General features: G+C 39.2%; 1 protein-coding gene across 2 annotated transcripts; it reads left to right on the plus strand.

The window, feature by feature from the left end:
• Positions 1-387: 387 nt before the first annotated feature.
• wu:fc21g02 (formin-A) lies at positions 388-23,463 on the plus strand. Of its 2 annotated transcripts, XM_042484326.1 has the most exons (14): positions 388-497; positions 7,690-7,735; positions 8,384-8,531; positions 8,660-8,717; positions 9,060-9,141; positions 10,512-10,627; positions 10,957-11,125; positions 12,450-12,577; positions 13,462-13,545; positions 13,743-13,772; positions 15,653-15,715; positions 15,942-16,076; positions 18,801-18,911; positions 19,532-23,463. In XM_042484326.1, exons 2-14 carry the CDS (start codon positions 7,690-7,692, stop codon positions 19,628-19,630), a joined length of 1,269 nt encoding a protein of 422 aa, XP_042340260.1. In that variant the 5' UTR covers positions 388-497; the 3' UTR covers positions 19,631-23,463. The 2 variants fall into 2 exon arrangements, with proteins under 2 accessions (XP_042340260.1, XP_042340261.1); XM_042484327.1 differs by lacking the exon at positions 13,743-13,772.
• Positions 23,464-24,036: the final 573 nt, after the last annotated feature.

Below are 24,036 nucleotides of genomic sequence, written 5' to 3' on the forward strand. Positions count from 1 at the left end.
TTTATTTCACCCATCTGCCCTTGTTAACACACTCTGCTGCCTTTACTCTGACCGCCCTCTTTTCACTCAGCCTACATCAGGTAACAGCGCTTGACCACTATATTTTTCTAATTAGTATAAATATAATGTTACTTTTGGCAACATGGTTTTCCCACCATGCCTCTGCGCATCGTTTGTTATTACAGCCAGGCTTACTGCTGCCAGGATTTACCTGTTAAAATGTTGACGGGCATACAAACGATATTTGTTTGAGTCTTTAACAACATAATCGCTATATCTCTATGTGTTAATATTATAAAACTTCGAGAAAACTAAATAACACCGAAGTGATGTGATTCACATTCTTGCACTGATTTTTTCCCGACAGTGTCCTGAAGGCAGCACGTCTTGGCCATTCATCCACCCATCTCCACTCCAGTCTGTCTGGATGCAGCAGTGTGTCCGACTTCCATAACTGTGTCATGAGCTCTGAATAGGTGGACCACCGACACTGGAAGGTAAGTGAGACGCGTTAAAGCCTACTGTCATATTATAAGAAGGAAAGCGTGCGGCTTTGCAACACAATGAATTTAACCGAAACTCAAAGAGTACACTGTGTTCCTAAACGACCGCCACAATAAAGTGGTGTGACACGCGCTTATTTCGCTTTAGCAGCTCGGTTTGGGGAGGCAGTAAAAGGCCACTAATGCACATTCAGCAAGAGAGAAAAGTGAAGGACTACATGATTTAAAACATTAACAAAGCAAGTCGAACTGTCAGAAACAGACTAGACAATCAGGTAATTTTTACATGTATATTTTTTTTTTTAGGTTTTTGAGGCGCTCCATGCACACTGAGTCGCTGTCCTGCACTCAACAGGAGCTTTAAGGCTCTCAAGTTTCGGGTCTTTGTTGCATACAGGTCGAGCTCGTTTTAAAGGCGCACGAATTCGTGTTCTCTCCCTCTTGTGCAACGCGCGCACACGGTGGGAGGACTGTTCATTTTAATTATGACTCCTCTCTTTTATTTATTTTTTTATCAGTGCACGCGGTCACACCTCTCCGCGCGATTCATCCGACGTAACGGATAACATCAGCACGTTTAACATTGCAATTAAAAACACGTTTAACGTTGCAGGTACAACGTTAATGGTGAACACAAGGCGGCTGAACGCTACTGTTCTTTGTTGTACCGGTATTCATAATTATGTGACATACCATAAGGCCTCACAGGGAGGGACAGAGCACGCTCCCGATCAGGGGTGGGGTCTGTGAGGCTTTCAGGGACTGTCGAAAATAACAGAATCACTTATTGGCCAAGTATTTGTAAAGTATGTTTTTTTTTTTTTTTTAAATGGATCTCAGTGTGCTTCCACATAAATAGACATTAAGGCTTGCAACGAAAAACAAATCTTGATAAATACAGCTATAAACACATAGGCAGAACTATTATGTACACATGTGAAAGGATAGGTGTTTATACAAATACCAGGGTTCCCACAGTGATGAAATTGTTATAAAATTAACAGAATTATTTAGAAAAGTGGATACACTTATTCCCGCGACAGGCCTTTCTCGCAGCACACAATTGATTTGTCATTTTAGGAAAAGCACAGATGTATTTCATAACTACAACCTGTTGTGTTCAAGCGTTACAGTGAGAATTACCGTGTATGCAAGGCAGGAGGATCCAGAAATCAAAGCAGCCAAATGGGATTCATCCATCTTTAATTTTATTATTTACCCCTGTGTTGTTTCTACTGTGACATGTCATAATGTCTTGTGCGAAAGATTCATTTTTATTTTTTTTTTAGAAATCTTAAGAAAAATTCCAATGTATATCTAACGTTATGCGAAGCCGTTCCTCTAATTTCTAATTTGAATTCAAACCAAGCCCCCAGGAAGTGCGCCAGGCTTTAAAGCAAAGTGAGATTACTCTGCCTGGGTAGGGCATCTGATGCCATGAGGCTGAGAAAGACTTTTTTCCATAGACTTACATTTGGAGAGAGACCTCTATAAATCAGTGGATAAGTTTTTGTCAGTATCAACACCTCTATAAAAGGACTTCTTTCACAATCAAGCTGCTCCGCCATTGGAAGTTACCTGCTCGGGGCACAGTGACTATGCTCTGTAGGCCTGGTAATGTGAAATATCCAGGTACTTTCTTAAATGGTAAATAGTGGTTCATGTGCTACTGAGCAGATCTCAAAGGAATGAATTGGGCACGGCCTCCTTACTGTATCTAGGTTTTCTTAATACATCCCCAATATAGGACAGATAAAGGGTTAATTGAAACAGAAATGGTGGTGCTGTCAGCATGGAGGTATAAAAACTACAATAACTTAAAAATGGAAAAATGCAGAAGAGATGTTTTGCATCAGGTTAACCAAAGCTTTGCGCTGAGATCAGAGGCACATAAGTTAGGTGAACATTTCCTGTCAATGTGTTTAACCACTACATGATGCAGTTGATAGTTACTACTGATTGATAGCTGCTTAAGTTAGAGGCTGCTGCAGAACAGTCTTACAGTATAGCAGCATGACTGTCACCTCTAAATAAATCTCAATCAGTTAGCTACCAACAGGTGATTTACAGACAACACTGAGCCTACAATACCTAGTGATTCAATATAGATATGTGGTAGAATCACAAGATATTCTATACATATCGTCGTTCATAGATGTCCAGATAGTCCTACCCATTTTAAACTTGTTAAATAATGTTATGGAAATGGGGGGAAAGTGTTATTGGAAAGTTATGGAAAAGTTTTGAAATGTCACTGTTAAAAACCCTGCAAATGTTATACAATAAGCACCAGTGACCAACAATAAAAATGAAATAAAATGTCTATATATGGTTCTGTTGGTTGCACACTATATAATTAGTGCAATAATTTAATACCGAATGGATATATATGGACAGTTATGTACAGTATGTGCACGTGTGCATGTTTATATGCTGTATACAGCATGAAGGATTTATATTAATAGTGACAAATGATATACAAAGCTATGATCTAATAGTGTATAATGAGAGCAGTGGATGTTTGGTGTGACAGGGTTATTGACAGTTTATGACAGATTTAAATGAACAGAGGGGCAGCTCTTGGAAAGACACTGTTCTTGTGTCTGGTTGTTTTGGTTTACAGATCAGGTTGTGTTTCAGGAGTGAATGGTCTGCAGTGACGTTTCCTGCCCATTTCCTGACTCTGGAGGTGTATAAGTCCTGGATGGAGGGCAGGCTGGCACCAGTGATTCTTTCTGGAGTTCTGTAGTCTGTTCCTGTCCTGTTCTGTGGCCGATCCAAACCACACAGTGGTAGATGTGCAGAGAACGGACTATATTATTGTGGTGTAGAACTTGTTAAGCAGCTCCTGAAGTAGGTTGACCTTTCTGAGCTGGTTCAGGAAGTACATCCTTCGCTGGTCCTTATATAATGAGTGAGGTGAGGGACTCCTTCTAAAGCAGTGAGCGAGCCGGGGCAGAATTGGAGAGATTACAACATTATCTCCTGCCAATTTTAAGTTGAGAAGATATTTATTTTTTCATTAACATTCCAATGCAGTCATCTCTCAGACAAAAGTGATGGAGGGGTGATCCCAGATTTTACATCTGTCCAAAGGTTTACTGCTAGAAATGTACAGCAGATTTGGAGCCTGTCATATCATTTGTTGCTCTTCAAATTTATAAATAATTCAGAAGTGAACAATATGAACATTACAATATGAATCAAACTGACATATTAAAATGTTCTTTGTGTCTTGAAACTACATTCCAGTTTTGTTCTTTGCAATGCTGCATGAATTATTTGAATCGATTCGTTGAACATAAAGGCCTAGTGTGTAGATTTAGGGGGATATATTGAGAAAAATGTAATATAATATAATTAATAAATATATTTTTTAGTGTATATTTACATAGAAATATATATTGTTGTGGTGTTTTTGTTACCTTAGAATGAGTTGTTAATATCTAAATAGGGAACGGGTCCTAGTTCGTGGAGTCCATTATGTTGCACCAGCATGTGTCTTCTGTAGCCCAGAACGGACAAACCAAACATTGGTTCTAGATAGAGCGTTTTGCATTTTTGCATTGGCCGCTGCAGTGAGCAGCTCCTCCGTGATAAGCCAAAGGCATGGTTGGTTGGAAAACCATTTTAGTGTTTTTACTGGTTAAAATCACAGAATCCCTTTGTTTTGGAGACAAGAGACCTCTGCGGATATTTCATCTCCTTATAAAAAACTCTTGAATAATCAAAACTGAAAGAATTGTAACAATTTGTATATAGACACTTCAGCTGGTTGCAATCCTCACTGCTAGATGCCACTAAATCCCACACACTGCTTCTCTAAAACAGTCTCATCATTTAAGAAAAGAACTGAATGGTGGCATCATGGTCCCTCTAAAAGGCACTAGTTAGATATTATTATTTTGTTTTCATTTTATGTGTTGGTTTGGTATTAGTTAATGCATTATACAGTTGCAATTGTTATCACATTTTTGTATAGCCTGTTGTTCACATATTTGTTCATTTTTTTATTTTACTTCACTGTTGGCCAAACATTGTCTAAATTAGATTAAACTGTTCGATACAGATCAGCAGGTGTAAGGAATATTATTGGTGCAGTTCTGCTAAATTAAGATCCAGAACATCTCAGAATAGAAAGGCAGCAGGCTGGGCTGCTGAACAGGTGCAGACTGAGCGCACACAGCCTGACTGGAGTGTGTGACGGCCCCTCTGCTTGGTTCCTTTGCTGTGCCCGAGCTTCCTCGCTCAAGGGTGACAGGCGTTGATTGAGTGCAATCAACAGTATTAGACACACCTTGGCCCAGTGTGCCCTATGCACAGAAAAGACAGAGCAGTAATCAGTCAAACCTCCTCTCCAGACCTCTTTATTTTGTGTCTTTTGTTTCCTGTGTCCTTGTTTTTATAGCACAACATCCATACAGCACACTTTGAACCATCTTCTCCCTACATTACCGACTCTACAGGTTTCCCCTATTTATATGTCTGACTTGCTTTGATTACGTTAAAAAAATCACTTTATTTGTTAATGTAGCTTGCACTTTTTGTCCAGCCAGTCTAGTCCTCTTTCTAATAGTAGCTCATTCAAGAATGATAATTGTGATGTTTGCTCCTGTAGGAGTGAAAAATGTAATGTGGAAAACACACCAGACTGCCTATTACTCTGAATTCAGTGTGCTACACAGGGTTCTAAAAATGACAAGGGAAAGGGATTTCTCTAATATCTTAAATGTCAGACTTCAAAACTTTTTTGGTACCATATTAACTGCCAATCGCAGGTACAAAAAACATCAAAACCAGATGCTTGCATTGATTGTATTGTCAGATTCCTAATCTTGTTCACTTATTTACTCATGATAGCTCCTGATTAGCATCCTCATTTTGATAAATTCAGATTGTATTTTGTTAGTATAATGTAGACTTATGTTGACTGTGTTTTTTGACCTACTCACCTCCCTGATTATCAGCCTATGCAGAATTAATTGCTCTTTATACCACGTCACATGCCTTTCCTCTTTGCTTCCGTCATAATTAACACAGCCATTAGACTTTATTGCCCAACATTAAATGTAAATATTGGTTGTACTAAGCTACTTGTACAAACGACTTACGTGGTCATATTTTGGAGGATAGTCTCTGTATTTAAACAGCCATCATATCTTCATCAGTAAGCTACACTGACTACAGTTGAGATGAGTCATCATATCGACTTGACCTACTGCACTGGATACATTTTGAAATTTATTTCAACCAGTTAATAATTAAACAGGCCCAGCTGTAATTATTAAATGGCTCCATGTGTCAAATGAGCTGAGAGGGAGTTCCTAGATGAGTAGAAGATGTCTACCGAAGCTTTGTCTCCACAGGTTCTCTTATCACATCTCTGAGTGTCGTGTGTGAATGTTTGAACACAGTAGTTTATTGGTGACCTTTCAGAGTAAAGGTGGAGTTTGATTAGTTTGAAAAGAGATAAGGAGGTTTGATCGGCCTTCCCAGTAGCACCATTATGAGAAAACTACATTTTTTTAAAACACATATTTGACGTCAGAATACGGTGTGAAAAGACCTGTGTCCATGTCCATGATTTTGGGAAAATGCACTCTTTGCACATTTAACAAAACTGTGTTTTTCACATTTGAGTTTGACTCTAAAAAATCTGTAAAATTTTTGGCAGACACCTATATCGGTCCAGTGATCAAATTATTTTTCTCACTGTTAAAATAGTCTATGAGTAATGTAGTGTTCCTGACGCCACTCTCTCCTAATGCTGGCACAGCTACAGAAAATGAACATTTAAAATCCAGCTAGCCACATTGTAAACACCGCTAACCATCCATGTAGCAATTTAGCCACAATTTAGCACATCGACAATAGCCTGCATGTTCCAGCTATACACTAGGTCTGCACAATGGCTTTTTTTGTGTGCGTGTGTGTGAGGGGTCACGTGTTTTCCATTCCTTATGTATATGCTGCACTTCAACCCCACCCTCTCCAGCAGCTGAGAAGGCTGTTATCACAGGAAGCACAAAAATGCACACAGGCCATACACACACACACACACACACACACACACACACACACACACACACACACACACACACACACACACCTACATACAAGAAAGCAGAAAGGATCCTTAGAAGAGACCATCAAGTGTTTGACCACAGTGATGGGGGATGGTCAGCACAATTGTAACCAGGGTTACGGAGGCCTATCTCTCTCCTCTGTGTGTGTGTGTGTGTGATTGTGTGTGTGCAAGCGTTTGTGCGTGTGTGTGATAGCAGTTTAAAGTTTGAAACAATTGATGCACTAATAATGGACTAGCAAGGGTGAAAAATATAGATTACTAAATGTTAAATGTTAAAAATATTACCATATGAAGCAAATCTACATGGTCAAAAGATAAAGAGAAGGCGGATGTGAGAACTTTGTAACCGTCAGGAACTCTAGCTGACTGCTGTCCGACTGCTTTTATTTGCTTTTCACACACTGCTTTTATCTCCAGGCTAAGGGAGCTCTTAGCTCCGGACTAAAGCCCCGTTTCCACCAAAAACTTTTGGTATAGTACCATCAGAGCCAAAAGTTACCCCTATGGACATCTACCTAGACCGTAGAACCATTTAGCATTTCCAGCGCAGACAGAATTAATATTATAACTTTGATGATAATCCTGCTTTTCATGCAGTGCCAGGATCGGGTCAAAATTTTAATTTACCCCAATGTTATGACCACATACCTGCAAAACTTACTCAAATCAACCTAAATCTGCAGTTAACTTTAAACAAGACCTAAATATAGAAAAATTGTTTGCTGATTAAAGCCAGCCTGATATCATTGTGAGCATGCTGGCGTGCTCATGTGAGCATTTAGCACAAAGTATTACTGTGTCTAGCTACAGACTCAAAGAGCTGCAAGCATGGTTGCAGGCTGTTTGTCTTTTCTATCATGTTGAATCAAATAATGAAACAATTGTAGAGATTGGCCCACAGAGAATGATCACCATACAGCCTTATGAAGCTCTTTCAGCTCATTGTCTAGATTTTACAGCACACTTATTGAACGGTTCTGTGAAACTAAACACAGACTAAACAAGGACTTTAACCCCCTGTCTGTAGCGACAACATTATGGATTTAGTCTACTGGTGATTGGCTTTATTGTAATCCTTAATTTTTTTTGTGTCTGCAGATGATGTGGAGTGTTGTGATCCTGCTGGCTGCTGCCCTCAGTGTGGGTGAGTATCATCTCAGTCTCCTACCTGCTGTCGATGAAATGTGTGATCTCAGTCTGATATCTTTGTGCAGCAGTCGTGCTCTACAGGCCAAGTCCAGGAATGTAATGCATTTGAGAAGTTACAGATTACTGAAAGCTGATCCAGATTTATTGAAGGTACAAAAGGAGGTCAAAGGTCAGACTCAGCTAGTGAGTAATGCTAATGAACACTGGCAGTGACGGTAGGAATGTGAGGAATGTAGGCCTCATTTTTTGTCGGCCTGAAATAAAGGCTGGTGGTCAAATAAAAGCAGAGTCCAACAGGGAGTATTTCCTGAAAATGTTTTTAGGGGTTAGGAGAAAGAACTAAGGGAGTGGGGTTTCACAAAAAGAAGAAAGAGAAGAGGAAATTACCATATATGTGCGCAAACAACACACATTTTCATATAGGCTATTTAACAGATGTACAGTGTTGCTTTAACTTATACTATCCGTGTGAGATGATTACTTTGTATTTTATATTTTTGTATCATTATCACAGAGTACAAAGTATATGCATTCCACAACACTTGAATGGCAACTTTCTTAATTTTTCCCCCCAAATGTTTTATAATAATGTTTATAGCGGGTATTCTGCCTCATTTAGTTTCTCCTCCTGCCCTTGTTTCAGAGTCCTATATTGTCCATGACCTCCACGAGCGTTTGGCCCATGGTCGCCAGCTGAAGATCTACCTGCCCAAGAGTGTGGAGAAGCTGGAGTTCATTCCAGCTGATGAGCCTGGCAAGGTCTTTGTATACTGGGAGAAGGGCAGAGTCAGGTCAGAAAATCTCCGGGATGCCCCATCTTCTGGTTTTGGACAGGATGGTCATGGAGGGAAGCTTTGAGTTGCTTCCATTGTTGATGCAGTTGATGTATTTCAAATGTGACTTTTGCTCTGTCCTGCAGGGTGAACAAAGGTAGGATATCAGGTACTGGCAGTGACCGACGCTGGTACATTGACAAGGTAACCAAAGTTATTTGTGTCATGTTAAAATTAAAGAAATTAATCTGGAGTTTAAATTTTCTCGAATTAATTGCTTTTACTTAAACTAGTATTTTTTTCTTTAATTTCACTGATATAGTTTATATGTTTACTTCAGTTCCTATTCCAGTTGTATACATCTGTTTTTTCTTCCCTGTTTTTCCTCCTATTTCTGTCTTTGTGCTAATGCAAGACTGTATTATCCCAATCCCAATTAGTGGTGTTACTTTTCCATAAGATGCCGAAGCAAAACACCTGCTTATAGTTTAGCCAGAGATTCTAGATCTTCACCGTGTATTTATGTGGTCTATATGTTTTTGTCAGGTGACTTATGAGGACCAAGGGACATACATCCAGAAGGACTACTGGAATAAAGAGATCTCCACTGTCAAAGTGGCCGTCATACGTAAGTTAGCGAAAAATTGTATTAGCCATGACTGCTTATGTTATCTATTTCTCTGACAACACAGTTTTCAAGTGAGTTCAAGTAGCATTACATCATTGTAACATGGCCAAAAGCCACAATTACAGAATAATGGTAGATATGTGCATTTAGCAAAACAGTAGAACATGGACAGAAATAAAGTCATAAAGTACATGAAATGAATCACTCATGTTACACCGCAGTATCAATCTAAAGTTTGCTGACAATAACCACTAGGGCTGTAGCAGTTTGTGTGTTTGAGTATTTGTGCTGAACCATCATGATATTGGGAGTCACGGTTTGGTTCAAGCACTCAAAGACCGAATGTGCATTATGTAGATTTATGCACATAATAAGGAACCAAAGTTCACAAGTGTGAGTTCCACCTATAAACTTTTAGCTATTCACCGTGAGCAACAGGTGCTGAGGTAAGAACAAGCAGACTGGCGTACAAGTCAGTGTGTGAGTGACAGTGCTCTGGTGGCCAGCTGCAGCACTGGGTTTAACCTGTGTAACAACAGCAACAGAGAGTTTTCCGATCTGGTAGGATGGAGGGCCAATCTGGGATCAGACCCCAAGTGCTGCAGTTTTTGCCGGCTGGATATGAGTTGATACAGCCGCTCAAAGAAGGTCAAGATGCCATCAGCTCTTCTCACAGCAAAGTAGTCTCCTAGCGGCAGGGAGTGAGGCGGAGTGGAAACTCCAGTGCCTAAATTTGCAGTAAGGATCAAATACAGTTTCAGAGCAATTTACTTCAATTTACTTTTAATTATTATATTCAGTTTTAAGTTTTATTGGTGTTCACTTCCAAACAAATTCAATTCAAGTATACTATAGAGAATCACTTTTAAAGTAATTATTCAATTAAAATTTAAATATTAATGACTCAAACTCAGTTTCTACTGACACAAATTTCTGCTAATACACACTATAACACTACCAGGTTGAGTATCACATAATCCTGAGAGCGCACAGACCAGGCAGTTTGAAAGCAAATGAGTTAAACTGAGTGAGTGAAGTTATTATTGTGTGCTGTGTGGATAATACCAAACCCATTATTACTGAACACAACAGATTTTTGTTTTCTCAAAGTGAATTACTCTGTGTGAAAACAGTTTCTGCAAAATTTAGTTAATGTGCTTGCAAAAGGTTTTTCTGTTCTTAAAATGTCCTATTGTTACTGATGCTTGCACTTGATGGGATTGCATCCAATTTTGTTGTACATGTACAATGACAATAAAGATACTCTATTCTGTTCTACTCAGTATAGAGACACAAAATAACTCCATACAGTGTGACTTTCGGTCTTCATATGTTGGTTTATTTATTCTTTCTCTCTCTCTCTATTTCAGCCAGACATCACTATGTGAAGTGTGTAGCAGGAGAGAGTCTCTCCATCTCACTGGAGGGCATTGATCTGGCAGATGCCAAACTCCTCTTCTCTAAGGAGACTGCCAACATTACTCTGGTGAGATAGATAAATAAAAAAAGATGGATGAAGTGTTGATGAGATGGATGGAGGAATAGATGGTTGGATAAAAACGAGAAGAGGGATTCAGAGATTCGGTATTTTGGGGATGGACTGTTAAGTGCAGAAGTACGGGGTTAAATTCGCTTCACTACCCGTGTTACCTCTCTCAGTGTTTCTGTGTACTAGAATAATATAAATGTTTGTATTTAGGTATTTGTATATATTTAGTATGCCTTTGGTGACCCTAAGGAAAAATAATTCCTCCTTCCTTATTTCTTCAGAACTTTCCAGGCAGATGTAGTCTGACAGGGTTTTGTCTCCCTCAGGTGCGTGACGGTGCTCGGGTGTCCCAGGACCTTCCGGATTATTGGGACCGGGTTCAGACCCACTCCATGAGCATCGAGATCAGGAATGTGAACTTCAGTGATGAGGGACATTACACTCTGAAAGACCGCAGGGACCGGATTGTGTCTGTGACCAGGATGGACCTGACAGGTGAGACCCTGTGTACCGTAAAATCTCAGATAGTGAGAGGGTACCAGGCTTATAGTAGAGACAGAATTTTTAGTAGGCAGCCTCCTTGTTTTCTGATCTGCTTCCGTTCCTGACAAGGCTTTTATTGTGAAACATTAACCGGACTGTGTTGTGGAAAATTCAGTGACTTGCACACAAACGGTACTTCAGATATAGCTGATTGTATATCAACTGCCCATATGCACTTAATAACTGTTGCTGGTAAAAAAAACATGTTGCATTAAAATTATAACAACAGCATCTTTCAGTACCTGCAGCCTCCTAAAATTCCTGCAAGTTTGCACCAAAAAAATACACTGCAGATATTTGCAAACAGTCATTTTTAAAATTCTTGTTCAAAGGCACTTTCCAGCAATGCTACTAAAATAGATTTAGGAAAAACAACAAAGTTAAAGTAAGAATCCAAGAACTTAAAGCTAAATAAAAAAAATAAAAAATAAAATAATTAGCAGAAACAGTAGCCTTTATACTATTCACAACCACAGTTTTATTAGTTTATAATCACCAGAAAATAAGATTTATTGTGTTTTTGTTACTTTAGAATGAGCCATTTATATCTACATAGGGAACCCACCATGTTGTTTCTACAGGAGCCCAGAACAGAAAAATCAAACACTGGCTATAGACAGGGCCATCTGTGTTTTCGCGTCAACGTTCTCCTACACACTCGGCACTTGAGGAAGTTTCAATTCTGCAACCTCACTGCTAAATGCCACCAAATCCTACACACTGGACCTTTAAAATAAAGTAATAATATATAGAATGTAGAATAAAATAAAATGAAAACATAATATAAACCAAAATAATGTGGTAGACTGGTTTACAGTAGTGAAAATATGAATAGAAAATATAAAAATAAATACCAAGGTGGTGCGCCTGGTGGCTCAGTGGATAGAGTGGCGCCCCATGTGTCCTCGGCTTAAATTTGGCCTCAGCCCTTTGCTGCATGTCTCCCCTTTCACGCTCACACTGTCCTGTCAATTAAAGGCAATAAAATCCCCCAAAAATGATTAAAAAAAAAAATATATATATATATATATACCAAGGTAAACCGTAGAGTGTGCAGGTATAAACAGGTAGTAGAAGCTGCTTGTGTGTGTGCACATACAAAAAATTTGACTGTGTTTTTCTGTAGATCTCATAGTACTTGGGTACTATAAATAGGTAAAATGGGTACAACAGTTAAAAAAATGCAATTTTATGTCAGTGGTGACTTAACCAGGGTCAGCTCACAGGTAACAAGAATGTCCCATAACTCCCCTACCCTCCTTTTTCTCCACTGTAGACCATCATGAGTACGCAGACGGAAACCCTCTCCTGGCTCTGCTCCTACTGCTGGGAATCCCAGCAGGGATCTGCTGCTGCTGTCGCAAGAAGATTTTCAAGAAGAAAGCCTCTGCTGCAACGCTGCAGGTACTGACAGGGAGGCACAGACCGAGTTTGACTTTTGGTCAAAGTGTGGCGGCACAGACTGGGGCTATTTAAAAGTTAAACATTATTTAAATGGATTATAGTTTTACCTGAAAGTTAAATGTACATTTAGCATTTCATAAGCTGCTCCTCCACCCAGAATCCACCTGTAGGCTCTGAGTCTGGCCTCCCTGAGGGTGAGGTTATTACCATCACTCACCGCTACCCACTGTGCTGAGCATGGTTCTTCATTTTGGGGAATGATGAGGTCAGAATCAAGACACCCAATAGAAATACTATGCATATACTGCTTTTATACAAAAATCATTTTACAGGAGTTAGATAAGCAAAATATCAGTTTTCATGAACATACTGTCTTGATTCTTTGGTATCTGATTTTGTACTGCATCAGTTACCTTTACCCCCTAAATAATAAAGGTACTAACTTCAATTCAACTAAGTATTAAAATGTGGTAAAATGGACAAATAGTGTTTCCATTATAACATACCATGTTTCACGGTGCAATAGAGATGTGTAGACTTACATATTTGTATATACAGTATGTAATATGCATTTTGATTTATATGATATTTATATGTTTTCTGTCAACAGTATCATTAAGTAGTTCCAGCCTCTCAAACATCAGGATCTGCTGCTTTCTGTTTTATATAATGTGTTCTGTTTTGTATATCAATTGTTTTACATCAACTGAATATCTTTGGATTTTGGACTGTTGGACTGGACTATTTTTTTGCTATTTTCTAACAGTTTAAAGACTAATCTGCTATTTAATCAAAGAACTCAACCAACAGATAATCAGTAATAGAAATAATAATCAGTCACAGCCCCAAAACAATGAATTCACTCTCTCTCGCTCGCGCTCCAGGCTACCCCAGATGTGGTCCATACTCCCCCTGGTGGTCCTACTGGACCTTGTCCTCCCTACAGTGCTCCTGGACAACCTGGAGTGGTGAGATTATACCAATGCTAATCATGTTTATGTATTCATGGATGCTTTACATCTCAAACAAATGAAATATTTATATAACTTACTCTTTAGTTCACTGCTTGATGGATGTGATTCTCAAAGGAAATCTGGCATTAATTTGTTAACATTTACGTACCAATACAGTTACATGATGTGACTGTGTTTTTGTGTGTTTGCAGATGTACTACAACGGCCCAGACCCTAGCATGGTACAAAAGACATTGATTAACACACATTTATTACACAAATACACAGAGTAGAGATCGAGGGCAACATGTCGCGTGTCCAACGGAGGGGAAAACAATCAAACTAGCTGAAACGCAAACAAAATATCTGACTAGCTAACAACAGAGTTTGAGTTCATAAACATTCATTCTCACATTCTCAACTGAATAGATGCAGAATTTACATTATACAGTTGAACTATATTTATATGTGATTTTAAAAAAATGAAAGTTTAAAAAAACAAAATTTCTGTGTTCACACATGCACTTATACATTTATACTCATACGCACTATACATCACACACAACCATGTATACATTTAAAATGCCATAAAAAAATATACAACAGAAGAAACCTGGAAATGTAAGCTACTGATATTTTGTTAAAAAAAACATTAGATATAAACAAGTCAAAGGATTACTTTACGCTGTCAACCATGATTACAATAGTTCAAGATTGCAGTGCACACGAGTGTAGCAGGTCTTTGCTCTCTTGTTCGGTGCTTTTATGGAAGTGCAGGGCAGACTCCCTTCAAATCTTCATTAACGTAGCCTTTGTGGAAACATTCACAGCCTCCAGTTTCTGGGAATATTCTGGGATCCACCAACACCACAGCTGTTGAAGGAAAAGCAGTAGGTGACCCACCGCTCAACAATAGATAGAGTCTTAACATGCTGCCGCACACTGTGGTAAGCTGGCTGCTCAGCAGATGTCAAAAAAAGCTTTACAGAGGGTCATTAAAACAGCCAAAAAAATTATCTGCTGCCCTCTTCCCTAACTCCAAGACATTGTAAACACACGCTACCTCTCTAGATCCCAAATCACTGCAAAGACTGCTCTCACCCTGACCACCACCTGTTCGACCTCCTGCCCTCAGGCGGCGCTACAGGTTTTTAGAAGTAGGACCACCAGACTCATGAACGGTTTCTTTCCTAAAGCCATTCACACTCTCAGTAATGGTATGAAAGTTTAACAGTCAAAATGAACAGTTGTTTGACACACACTCTCACAACAACACTCTCACTTTAATAGCTACCTCTTTTATTTTGCATGCAATCCAGTTTTTGTAGTGTGCTTAATGTTTTTAATATTGTATGCAGTGTGTCTTTTTTTAACTCTCATGCACCAACCAGGAGTGCCAATCCCAATTTTATTGTATCCTGCACAATGCAATAACAGTAAAAGCTTTCTGTTCTATTTTACTTCAGCATGTCTATCAGAGAGGAAAAGTTATAATGGCAAACTCAGTATAATCAGCCTATCTCAGTGACCCATCTCCTTATTTTGCTTATCTTAGAGAAATGATTCCACTGAATGACCAGAAGTAAAATACTGTAATATTTCTAACTATTTGATCAACTCCCAAGGTAAAATCATCTTTGAACCTCACAAAGATCAAAACCAGACATTACATCGGCCAGTTAGCTTTACACTCTATAGTTTGGCCAAATTAGCAAAAGTCTTGCTGCACGTACGAAGTGTTAGGATCCTACAGTATTTTCCATCTCTTCCTGCTGATGCCTCATGTTTTATTGCTTAAAAGCTCTGTTTTCCGGTTCAGCAGCTTACAAAAACTAAGTTCTCGGTACTCTACCCTGTTGGTTTTGGGAGTGCATCCAACTACAAAGCAGCTTCTATGCCTTTTTTTAGTTGTTTGCCAGCACATGTAAGTGACAGGGAGGCACCTTCAGGAAGTGATGAATTGTTTTCCCCTGGCTGTGGGCGAGACATAAATGCACTCTGTCTCTGTGCATCTGTTTGCGTAATCATTATGCAAGTTATCACTGATATGTTGATTGTGTAATGCTAATCTCAGAGTTTTTTTCTTATATGACTCCACGTGTATGTGTGTTTTCCTGTTCAGGCCACAACAGTTCATCCTCCGCCTCCCGGCCCAGGACAGTGGAACGGCCCCCCGCCCTCTCCAGTAAGTATCACACTCTATAAGTCAGCTTTCTTAAGTCTGAATAAACTCGATTCACCCGGCTGACATGCTTTGACAACACTGGACCCAAAGCTGTTGGAGTCAGTTTTTATTCATGGCTAATTTGTTTGTTTTTTTTAGCTAGATCTTTTTTCAACTCTGGATTTCCTGCCTTTCTGTTCCTCTCTCAGTATTTACTGATCGAACTCCTGCTTGTCTCTGTCTGCAGGGTTTTAATCCAGCCTACCCACCCCAGAACCCTGCCTACCCTCCTGCCAGTCCAGCTATGATGCACCCTGCCCAGCCTCCACAATGGAATGGCCCACCACCAGGGCAGTACCCCCCTGGACCTGCTGCTCCAATGGTATGATCCGTCTCTTAAGCTGATAGGAATTCCTGAGAGGAGTGCTGGTCATTTCAGTTTTTGACCTCTGACCTTTCAGCTGCTTCAGACCATGTGAGACTTTAGGCTTTAAAAAAAGTCTGCATGTATAAATCTGACTGACGCACATGTTACTGAGAGAAGAAATTGTGAATCTGACCTTAAACTTTAGTAGTTTACAAACCTTTCCATAGCCTTTCATCAAGTCATGGAGCATGGATATTAAATCTGTGCACAAACTGACTTCAGTTATTCTTATGTAATAAATATTGTCTTTAGAGTGACATAACTGAATCTGTCACTCCCTCCAGTAAATAAACGAGACCATGGTTCTTTGTTAGGGAGCAATTTATCTGTCTCAATAACACCAAAGTCAACATCACCATCTTCAAATCCACCATCAAACTGTTTTAAATATACATAATAATGTACAGAATAAGCACATGTTTGCATCACAAATGCAATGAATTTCAGCCTGACCATAAATATACAAAACGAAACAGACAACAGGTAAATAAACTAACCTCACTGACTGCACACAACTAAGAGGGAAATAAGTCCATTAACTCCACCAGCAATGCATTAGCATTTTTTAAACTCTTAAAACTTCAAGTGGAGTGTAAAACTTCAGCATAGTTTTAATACAAAAAATAGTTCTGTTAAGTTAATACAAAAAACAAATCAATATTTATTTATTTTTTACAACTCATAAATTATATGTGTAAACAAACAAATCACAATCAAATAATGACATAATTACTAATTACTAATTATTTTCAACTGGATCTGCAGTGTTGTGTCAATAACTGACATCAGGTCGTAAAGGCCTTTTTCTGATCTATATTTCTGTTTTTCACTGTAATGATTATACTGGCTATACAACACTAAGTTTGTGGCTGCACACTGGTGTATTTCATAATAAGCTGCATATTTTCACCTTGTGGTGGATTTTACTGTCTTTAATTATGATGAATTTGTGCCCCTAATCATCCAATTCTTCATTGTTCCTGTAAAGATTTTGTCAAAGGATTTGGGTTAGGGTAGAAAGGCCTCTGAGCTCTGGGAGTTAAACGCTTCAAGACAAATGTGGCCTTCTTGCTTCAGCAGCGGGCATGGAGTAAAACAAGAGGGCAATAGGCTTGTTCGAGATAGACTGCGCCTCGTCTGGGAAGTGTATGAGATCTGGTGGCATCGGGGTTTGGTGACAAAAAGCCACAGACAGTTTCCAGTCGTCATAGGAAGTCACAGAAACACACACATCCTGTTTGGTCATTATGACAGTGCAGCAAAATAAAATGCTTTACAGTTCAACCACCATAAATCTGCATTATGTCACTTTGCTGCTTTACATAAATCAGCAGACCTGTCACCCTCAAACTACATGAAAAAATTAAAACCGTTAATCATCAAACACAGAGGAAAGAAATACAAAACAAGAGCTGTCATTAAATATCGCTCAGATGTGAGGCTGAAAAAACCCAGACCTCATGCACAGTGTGTTCCACTTTTACAGAATCACAGTTATGAGTTTCTGAACTTGGCATCGCTGAATGGAGCTTTGTGTTGGAATGACTCAGCAGCCTGCAGGATCTGTCGCTGCATTGAAAATTATTATAGTTATAGCTATAATAGATGGGTGATAAAGTCAGGACACATACAAGTGTGCAGTGCTAAATAAAATAATTCTGCAGGTAATAATCACATATCACAGGTAATAGTACTGGGCTAGTTACTTTCAAAATTTAACGTGACACATTACTAGTACTTTCATTTGAGAGTAATAAGTTGCTTTACAGCATTACTGTCTGAGTAGAGCTGTGGGTCTCAACCTTTGTTGTGTTAAGTACCCCTAAATGGACACACATCCGGTCATAGACCTCCATTTGATAAGATTTTGTTTCGGGGACTTCAATCTGAAGATTTTGGTTGTTAGATATGATTAAGACCACAATTTGTTGTTGTCAACTACAGTTTAGGAGATAGCTGTAGAGGAAGAGAAACCCGTGATCAGAACAGTCACCCTTAAGACTCTTACTCACATTGACCTCACTTCTGTGGTGAATTAAATGTTTGCCTAAAAGGTGACAATCGAGTGATGCAGGAATGTATCCTAAAATAAAGAGTTGGCATTTCAGCACCTCCGGCTCTCTTGTCTTGAAGTCAGTGGGTTTTTTGAATAGGTTTAAGGTTAGATGCCTGAAATAACATCTGTGGTTAACACTAGTTAAAGAAACTTCCATATTTTATACTATAACAGAAAATATGTCAGTAAATACGCCATGGCGCATGGTGTCGCTAAAGTCATGCAACTGTGGTTGTAGTTCACTTATAGCCGTCAGCCGTCATAACGTCAGCTTTTTACTTCTGATGATTGCATTTACACTCAAGTAAAATCCTAAGTGGTGTTCATTTGGGAAGATTATCTTGCTGAACAAGATGTATAAGTATCAAACGTTTGTTTGCTACAGAGATTTTCTGCATCAATCCAAAAATCAATGGAAAATGTCATTAGCTTTTTGTTACAGGACCCAGGGCGACTCAATCTTCTGGGCTGGCCTACAACAAAACATCATCCCTGCAGGACCTCTGATTTATAGAGCTTTAAATTCAGCTTCAATAGAGGTGCCAAGGAGGAATGTAATGCCCAAATATAATAATAAATGTGTGTGTGTGTGTGTGTGTGTGTGTGTGTGTGTGTGTGTGTAGGGCTATGCTCCAGCTCCGGTGATGTATAGTGCTGCTCCACCAGCAGAGGAGGTTAAGATGGAGAATATGGCTCCCTCCCCTGCTGACCCCTTGCTGAGCGCCGCTCCACAGGTATTCAGACTGTTTCAGCCTCATTTTAGTTTAAGATCTATAAATTTTGGTTTGTTCTTGTGCTTTGTAAAATGAAAGTTAACACTCTAAATCTAACATAGCAAACTTCCTGTTCAGATGAAGCTTTTTTTTTTAAATCACATATTTTTAAAGATAAGAGCAATGATCCACCAAGTTTTGTGAACCTAAAAGGAACTTTTTTTCCCAAATCCTGGTGTGCGTTTGGGGGTGCTATGGCGCTATGGAGCCTGTTAGCCACGCCAAAGCTCCGTCATTGCAGAACTTCACAAATTTTGCCTGTTCTGAAGTGTGTGAGTTCTTTAACATCCCAAGCCCATTAAAAATACAGTTGCACAGCAGAATAAAAATAATATGATCTACAAAAACAATAATGGGTTCCTCGCACTTTCAATGCAAGAGTCTAGTAGTCTGTAGTACTTTGATGCTCAGGCCCCATTGAGAATAAAAACAGGAGGGCTCCATCAGCCAGTGTTGCTGCTTCTACCCAGAATAAACCAGCACAATTCATAAATAAAACTCCAAGAAAAAAAAGATATTGTCAATTATCCTAAGATAAAAGTGGAAACAAACTGAACTTGCATTTTATTTTCATCCCCCAGGCTGAAGCTGCATCCTCTCCTGTGGCTCCTGTTCTCAGCACCTCTGACAGTGACTGCACGTTCAAGATCGCGGGAGACAAAAGCTCCTCCTTCCTGTGAGGATGCGACTCCTGGAGCATCTTCGTCGCAGTCCTTCCTCACTTTGATTGTTACATCCGTGACCAGATGCAGGTGGAAACATGAGCAGCATTTGGACAGTTGATTCTATTCTTTATCTCCTTGCCACGATTAGTATTTATTCCTCTATCTAAAAGGTGGAAATAATGTGTTTTTAGGCTAGATGAAAAATTATTTGTGGTATAAAATTTACCGGCTCAGGCAGCATAGTTTTTGCAGCAGGAGTCAGATATTTGGGATCAAATGTCCCGAGGTAAGGAGACAAAGAACAGAGGTGTTTTTTTGAAGTGTTAGCATGCGGAATAGAAGTGTAACAACATCTGATGAGTAAATCTTAAAAACAGGGCTGGCTTCAGTTCATTTAAGAGATGTCTTAGCCAATGATTGTGTTTTTCTATCTACATTTTCGCTGATTCCAGCCCGGTTATTTTTCTTTGATTCCTTTCTGTTTCTGATTTGCCAGAAAAGCTAAGCAATCAAGAAAAGGGATTTACTCAAAAATTAGAATCTAGGAGCAACAAAAGGAAACAAACCAGTCTGCCGGGAAAAACCACTGACTGAAAATCAGTCAATAGGAACAGCAAACAAATGTCTTGAATAAGAAATGTTTCACTGACAAATAAGTTGCCTTGAGGTGTGTTCAGACTAAACATTAGGGTGACCAGACGAGAAAGGGGGAAATTCGCAACAGAGGGGTTGACAATGGGAGCGGCCTCAAGTACATCAGCGTCATTTAACAGTAAAATACATGAAAGTCAAACTGCAAGAATGGATTAGTTTTGTTCATGAACTTCAACTGTCTGTCATCCCGAAAAAGAAACGTAATGACACAATGGATGATATGAAGCACAGTGTCCTGGCTGTGAACCATTACACACAGGTGACGCGTACGTTTCAGTCATTTAAAATGTTTTTTTACAGAATCACAGAGCTTACGAAGCAGCTTACGAATGCATTTCTTTTAAATATTTTTTATCGGACATCCCTCCCACAGAGGTGGCTGCACTTGCTGTCATTTGGTATAAAACAGATAATCCATTTTATCACTGAAAAAGATAAATGAAAACAAACTTGCTTGAAAAATGAAAATACTTGTTTTACTAAAGCCAACAGGACATTTTTTTTATCAAAGTTTTTTTTTTCTTCAGATTTTTGGGATTCAGAGAGTGAAAAAACTGGATCTACTGTAAGTGATGTAGACTGATAATTCAGTGACAGAGGCCTCTCATTTGAATTTAGAGTTTTCTAAATTCTGGTGACAGCTGCAGCTTGTTTTGCATATCTCATGTTTTTAATTAATAGTAATAGTATTATGTTATTAAGTGTCAAATTAAGTCTCAAGTCAAGTTGAGTCTCACAGCACACAGACAGCTCTTGTCATATTATCTGTTATTATGATGGTTAATCTCAGGACAAACAGAACATGATTTGGGACATCTGCTCGTAATTCGTGACTGTTGTGAATTTTTCAGGATGTCTGGTCACCGTTCAATACAATAAGAAACTATTTGTCTTTTTTAGGTACAATGAATTTGGCAGATAAAGTGTTTTTTTGCAGTCTGATATAAACAGCTAAATGACCTGACTGGAGGTTTCTAGCTAGTTAACAGGCACTGACTAACGATGTCTCAGAGTGATTTTTAAACTGCAGCAGCTAACGCATCCACCACCTTACCTCAGATCTGTCCCTGTTGATCTGTCCATTATATTTCTCCTGGAGCTCCAGGATTGCTGCCTACTTGCCTTTGACTCAGTGCTGCGAGACATATCACAACCTTCACAGTTACAAATGTCTTACAGCAAGACTTTTTCGGCACCAGATAAGTCTGGACACACCTCAATGTCCTTAATATGTCAAGTGTTTCCTCCAATGGTGCATTTTCACAACTGACAAACCACAATCCAACAAAATCTAGGGTTTTTTGGGGCCTTGAGGTCCAGGACTCTGAAGGAACTACCTGTACTGCTTTGTGCAGTCGGTAATCCAGCCTTAGCCCTGCGTCTGGAATCAGATTGGGGTCTCAAATTTGGTGCTACCAGTTAGGCTCAGCGCGGTCGGGTCTGTGGGCCCAGACACACCAAACTGATGTCAACATAGACCAACTGTTGTGTGTCTTCACGTCAACTGTGTCTCAGCCAGAAAGTTGCACTTGAACACACCGCAAAAGCTACAGAAAATGGCCAACTACCACATATGCTGACACATAAACATCTGTGCCTCTTCATAGCTCAACAATGTCGGTTTTGTATCAGTCTATTTTATGAATTTCTTTGTTAAAGTCAAATCAGAGTCGCCACAGACCCCCTGAATCTTCTGATAGTAATAACTCCACCTAAATGACCTGGATTTGATGTGAAGTCTGTCTTTTGTAAATGCTAACAACTAAACCGTAGGAATGCTACCAGAATAGCCTGCCTTTTAGCGGGGCGACCTCATGCCTTCTTACGATTACAGCAAAAAACATATCACTCATTATTCATTCAGAGCCTGTGTCCAAGCCGCTATCACCGAGCCACAGTCAAGCAGGAAGTAGCACCTTTCACATGGAGCAAACCTGTTTGTCAAGACAGTGAAACTTTGTGTCTGTGAGTTATTACCTTCTGTCATAAACATGTAGCTATTCTCACAAATGCTAATATATATATATATATATATCAAGTGCTGCCAAACACATTTATAGCTCTGTTGCTTTGTTATTCTTCGATGGCATTTGCACTCAACAGTAGCCTTTTGAGTGTCACTGTGTCCGTCCTGATATCCAGGATGGAAGTCTCAAGCCTTCTTGCTCAAACCTGGACAAAAATTTAAGAGCCACATCTTTGTTTTTGCTCCTATTTTTCACAGGTTAAAGTTAAAGATTTGTTATGCGCTCAATAGATGCAGTTTTCTCAAATTTCTCTTCTCTTCTCCTGGAATTTTGTTGTGTGGTAAAACTGCACATTATAAAGTGGCATTTTACTGTGACCATCTCAAGGCACACCTGTTTCGTAATGATGCTGTTTAATCAGCATCTTTATGTGCTACACCTGTCAGAAGGTGGATGGGTTATCTTGGAAAAGGTGAAATGCGCTGTGACAGAATTTTAAAAAAATATGCATGCAACCAAGGTTTTAGAGAAATACTGTATGTCTTGTGTGCATGAAAAGTCTTAGAACTTTAACCTGTGGGAAAAAAATAGCAAAAAGTGCTGCGTTTAAATTTTTGTTCAGTGAGAAACTTTCAACTGAAAACCACTAACAGGCCTTCATTGAAATGTAAAAAGCATCATTTGTTTGTGGAGGTGAGTAAATAAAGTGAGCCTTCATCTCCACAGGGTATGCAGACTTGATGTTGCTGATCTTAGGTCGGCTGGATTCAGTTTCTGTCCTGTGTGCGATGTCTTGGCGACGTGGTTTTTGGAGTCATATGTTAAACTGGGACAAACAAGTTTTGAACAGCAAAACAAGGTCTGACTTTTTTACCTTTGTGTCCTAGATCTGATGTCCTCACATGTAGCAAGGTGAGATGAGCAGCGGTTCACATAATGTTTGAGTATGTGATTGTTTTTATTGGGTTGTTTTTTTTATGTAAATGTAACCAATGATATTCACAAAGTGTATATGTAGTTTATTGTTATGGGTGTTATTTGTAGTTGGAGACACCATCAGACTGGCTCAGTTTTTGTGATATGTTGGAGTCTGTCAGTTCCATCCATCACTATGCCAATGAACACTGGTTTCCTACCTCTCATTTTATATCTAAAATGTTAAAACATACTACAAACTGTATATGGAAGAGCAACTATGTGTCAATGAAACTAAGCATGTATATGGAATATTGGAGTTTCTGTGTTTTTTTTCACTTGTTTGCTGCTTAAGAAATTCACCATTAAAGGTACAGTATGTAGGATTTAGCAACATCTAGCAGTGAGGTTGCAACCAACTGAAATTTCTTCCTTGTGCCAATTGTGTAGTTCGAAGAACTACTGTGGCTTGAATGTCCCTGTCTAGAGCCAGTGTTTGTTCCATGCCTTGTGTGCTGCTGCAGAAAGAGCGTGGTGAACTCCGTGGCAGAGGACGTACTCTGCATGTAGATAGACGCAGAACCCAAATCTCCAGACTTCACTGCACTTGAGGACTGTGCAGGTACGCTCACTGAAGTCTATGAGTGCTGAGGGCTGTCTAAATCCACACTTCAAGGCGACTTTCTGCAGACTTCCAGAAAGTCTGCTCAGGGTGAGACTTCACCTGTTTTTGTAGGTTTAATTGCTTGTTTTGTAGAGAAGTGTTAATATCTGTGTTTTTTCGGTCATAAAAAAAGCCTATATATTATATTTATATCTCGTTATTTACAGATGAGCAGACAGATTATGACACCAGCGATCACCATGCACATGAATGTAGTTGTC

This window comes from Plectropomus leopardus, chromosome 4, assembly GCF_008729295.1.
Source record: "Plectropomus leopardus isolate mb chromosome 4, YSFRI_Pleo_2.0, whole genome shotgun sequence".
Taxonomy (NCBI): Eukaryota; Metazoa; Chordata; class Actinopteri; order Perciformes; family Serranidae; genus Plectropomus; species Plectropomus leopardus.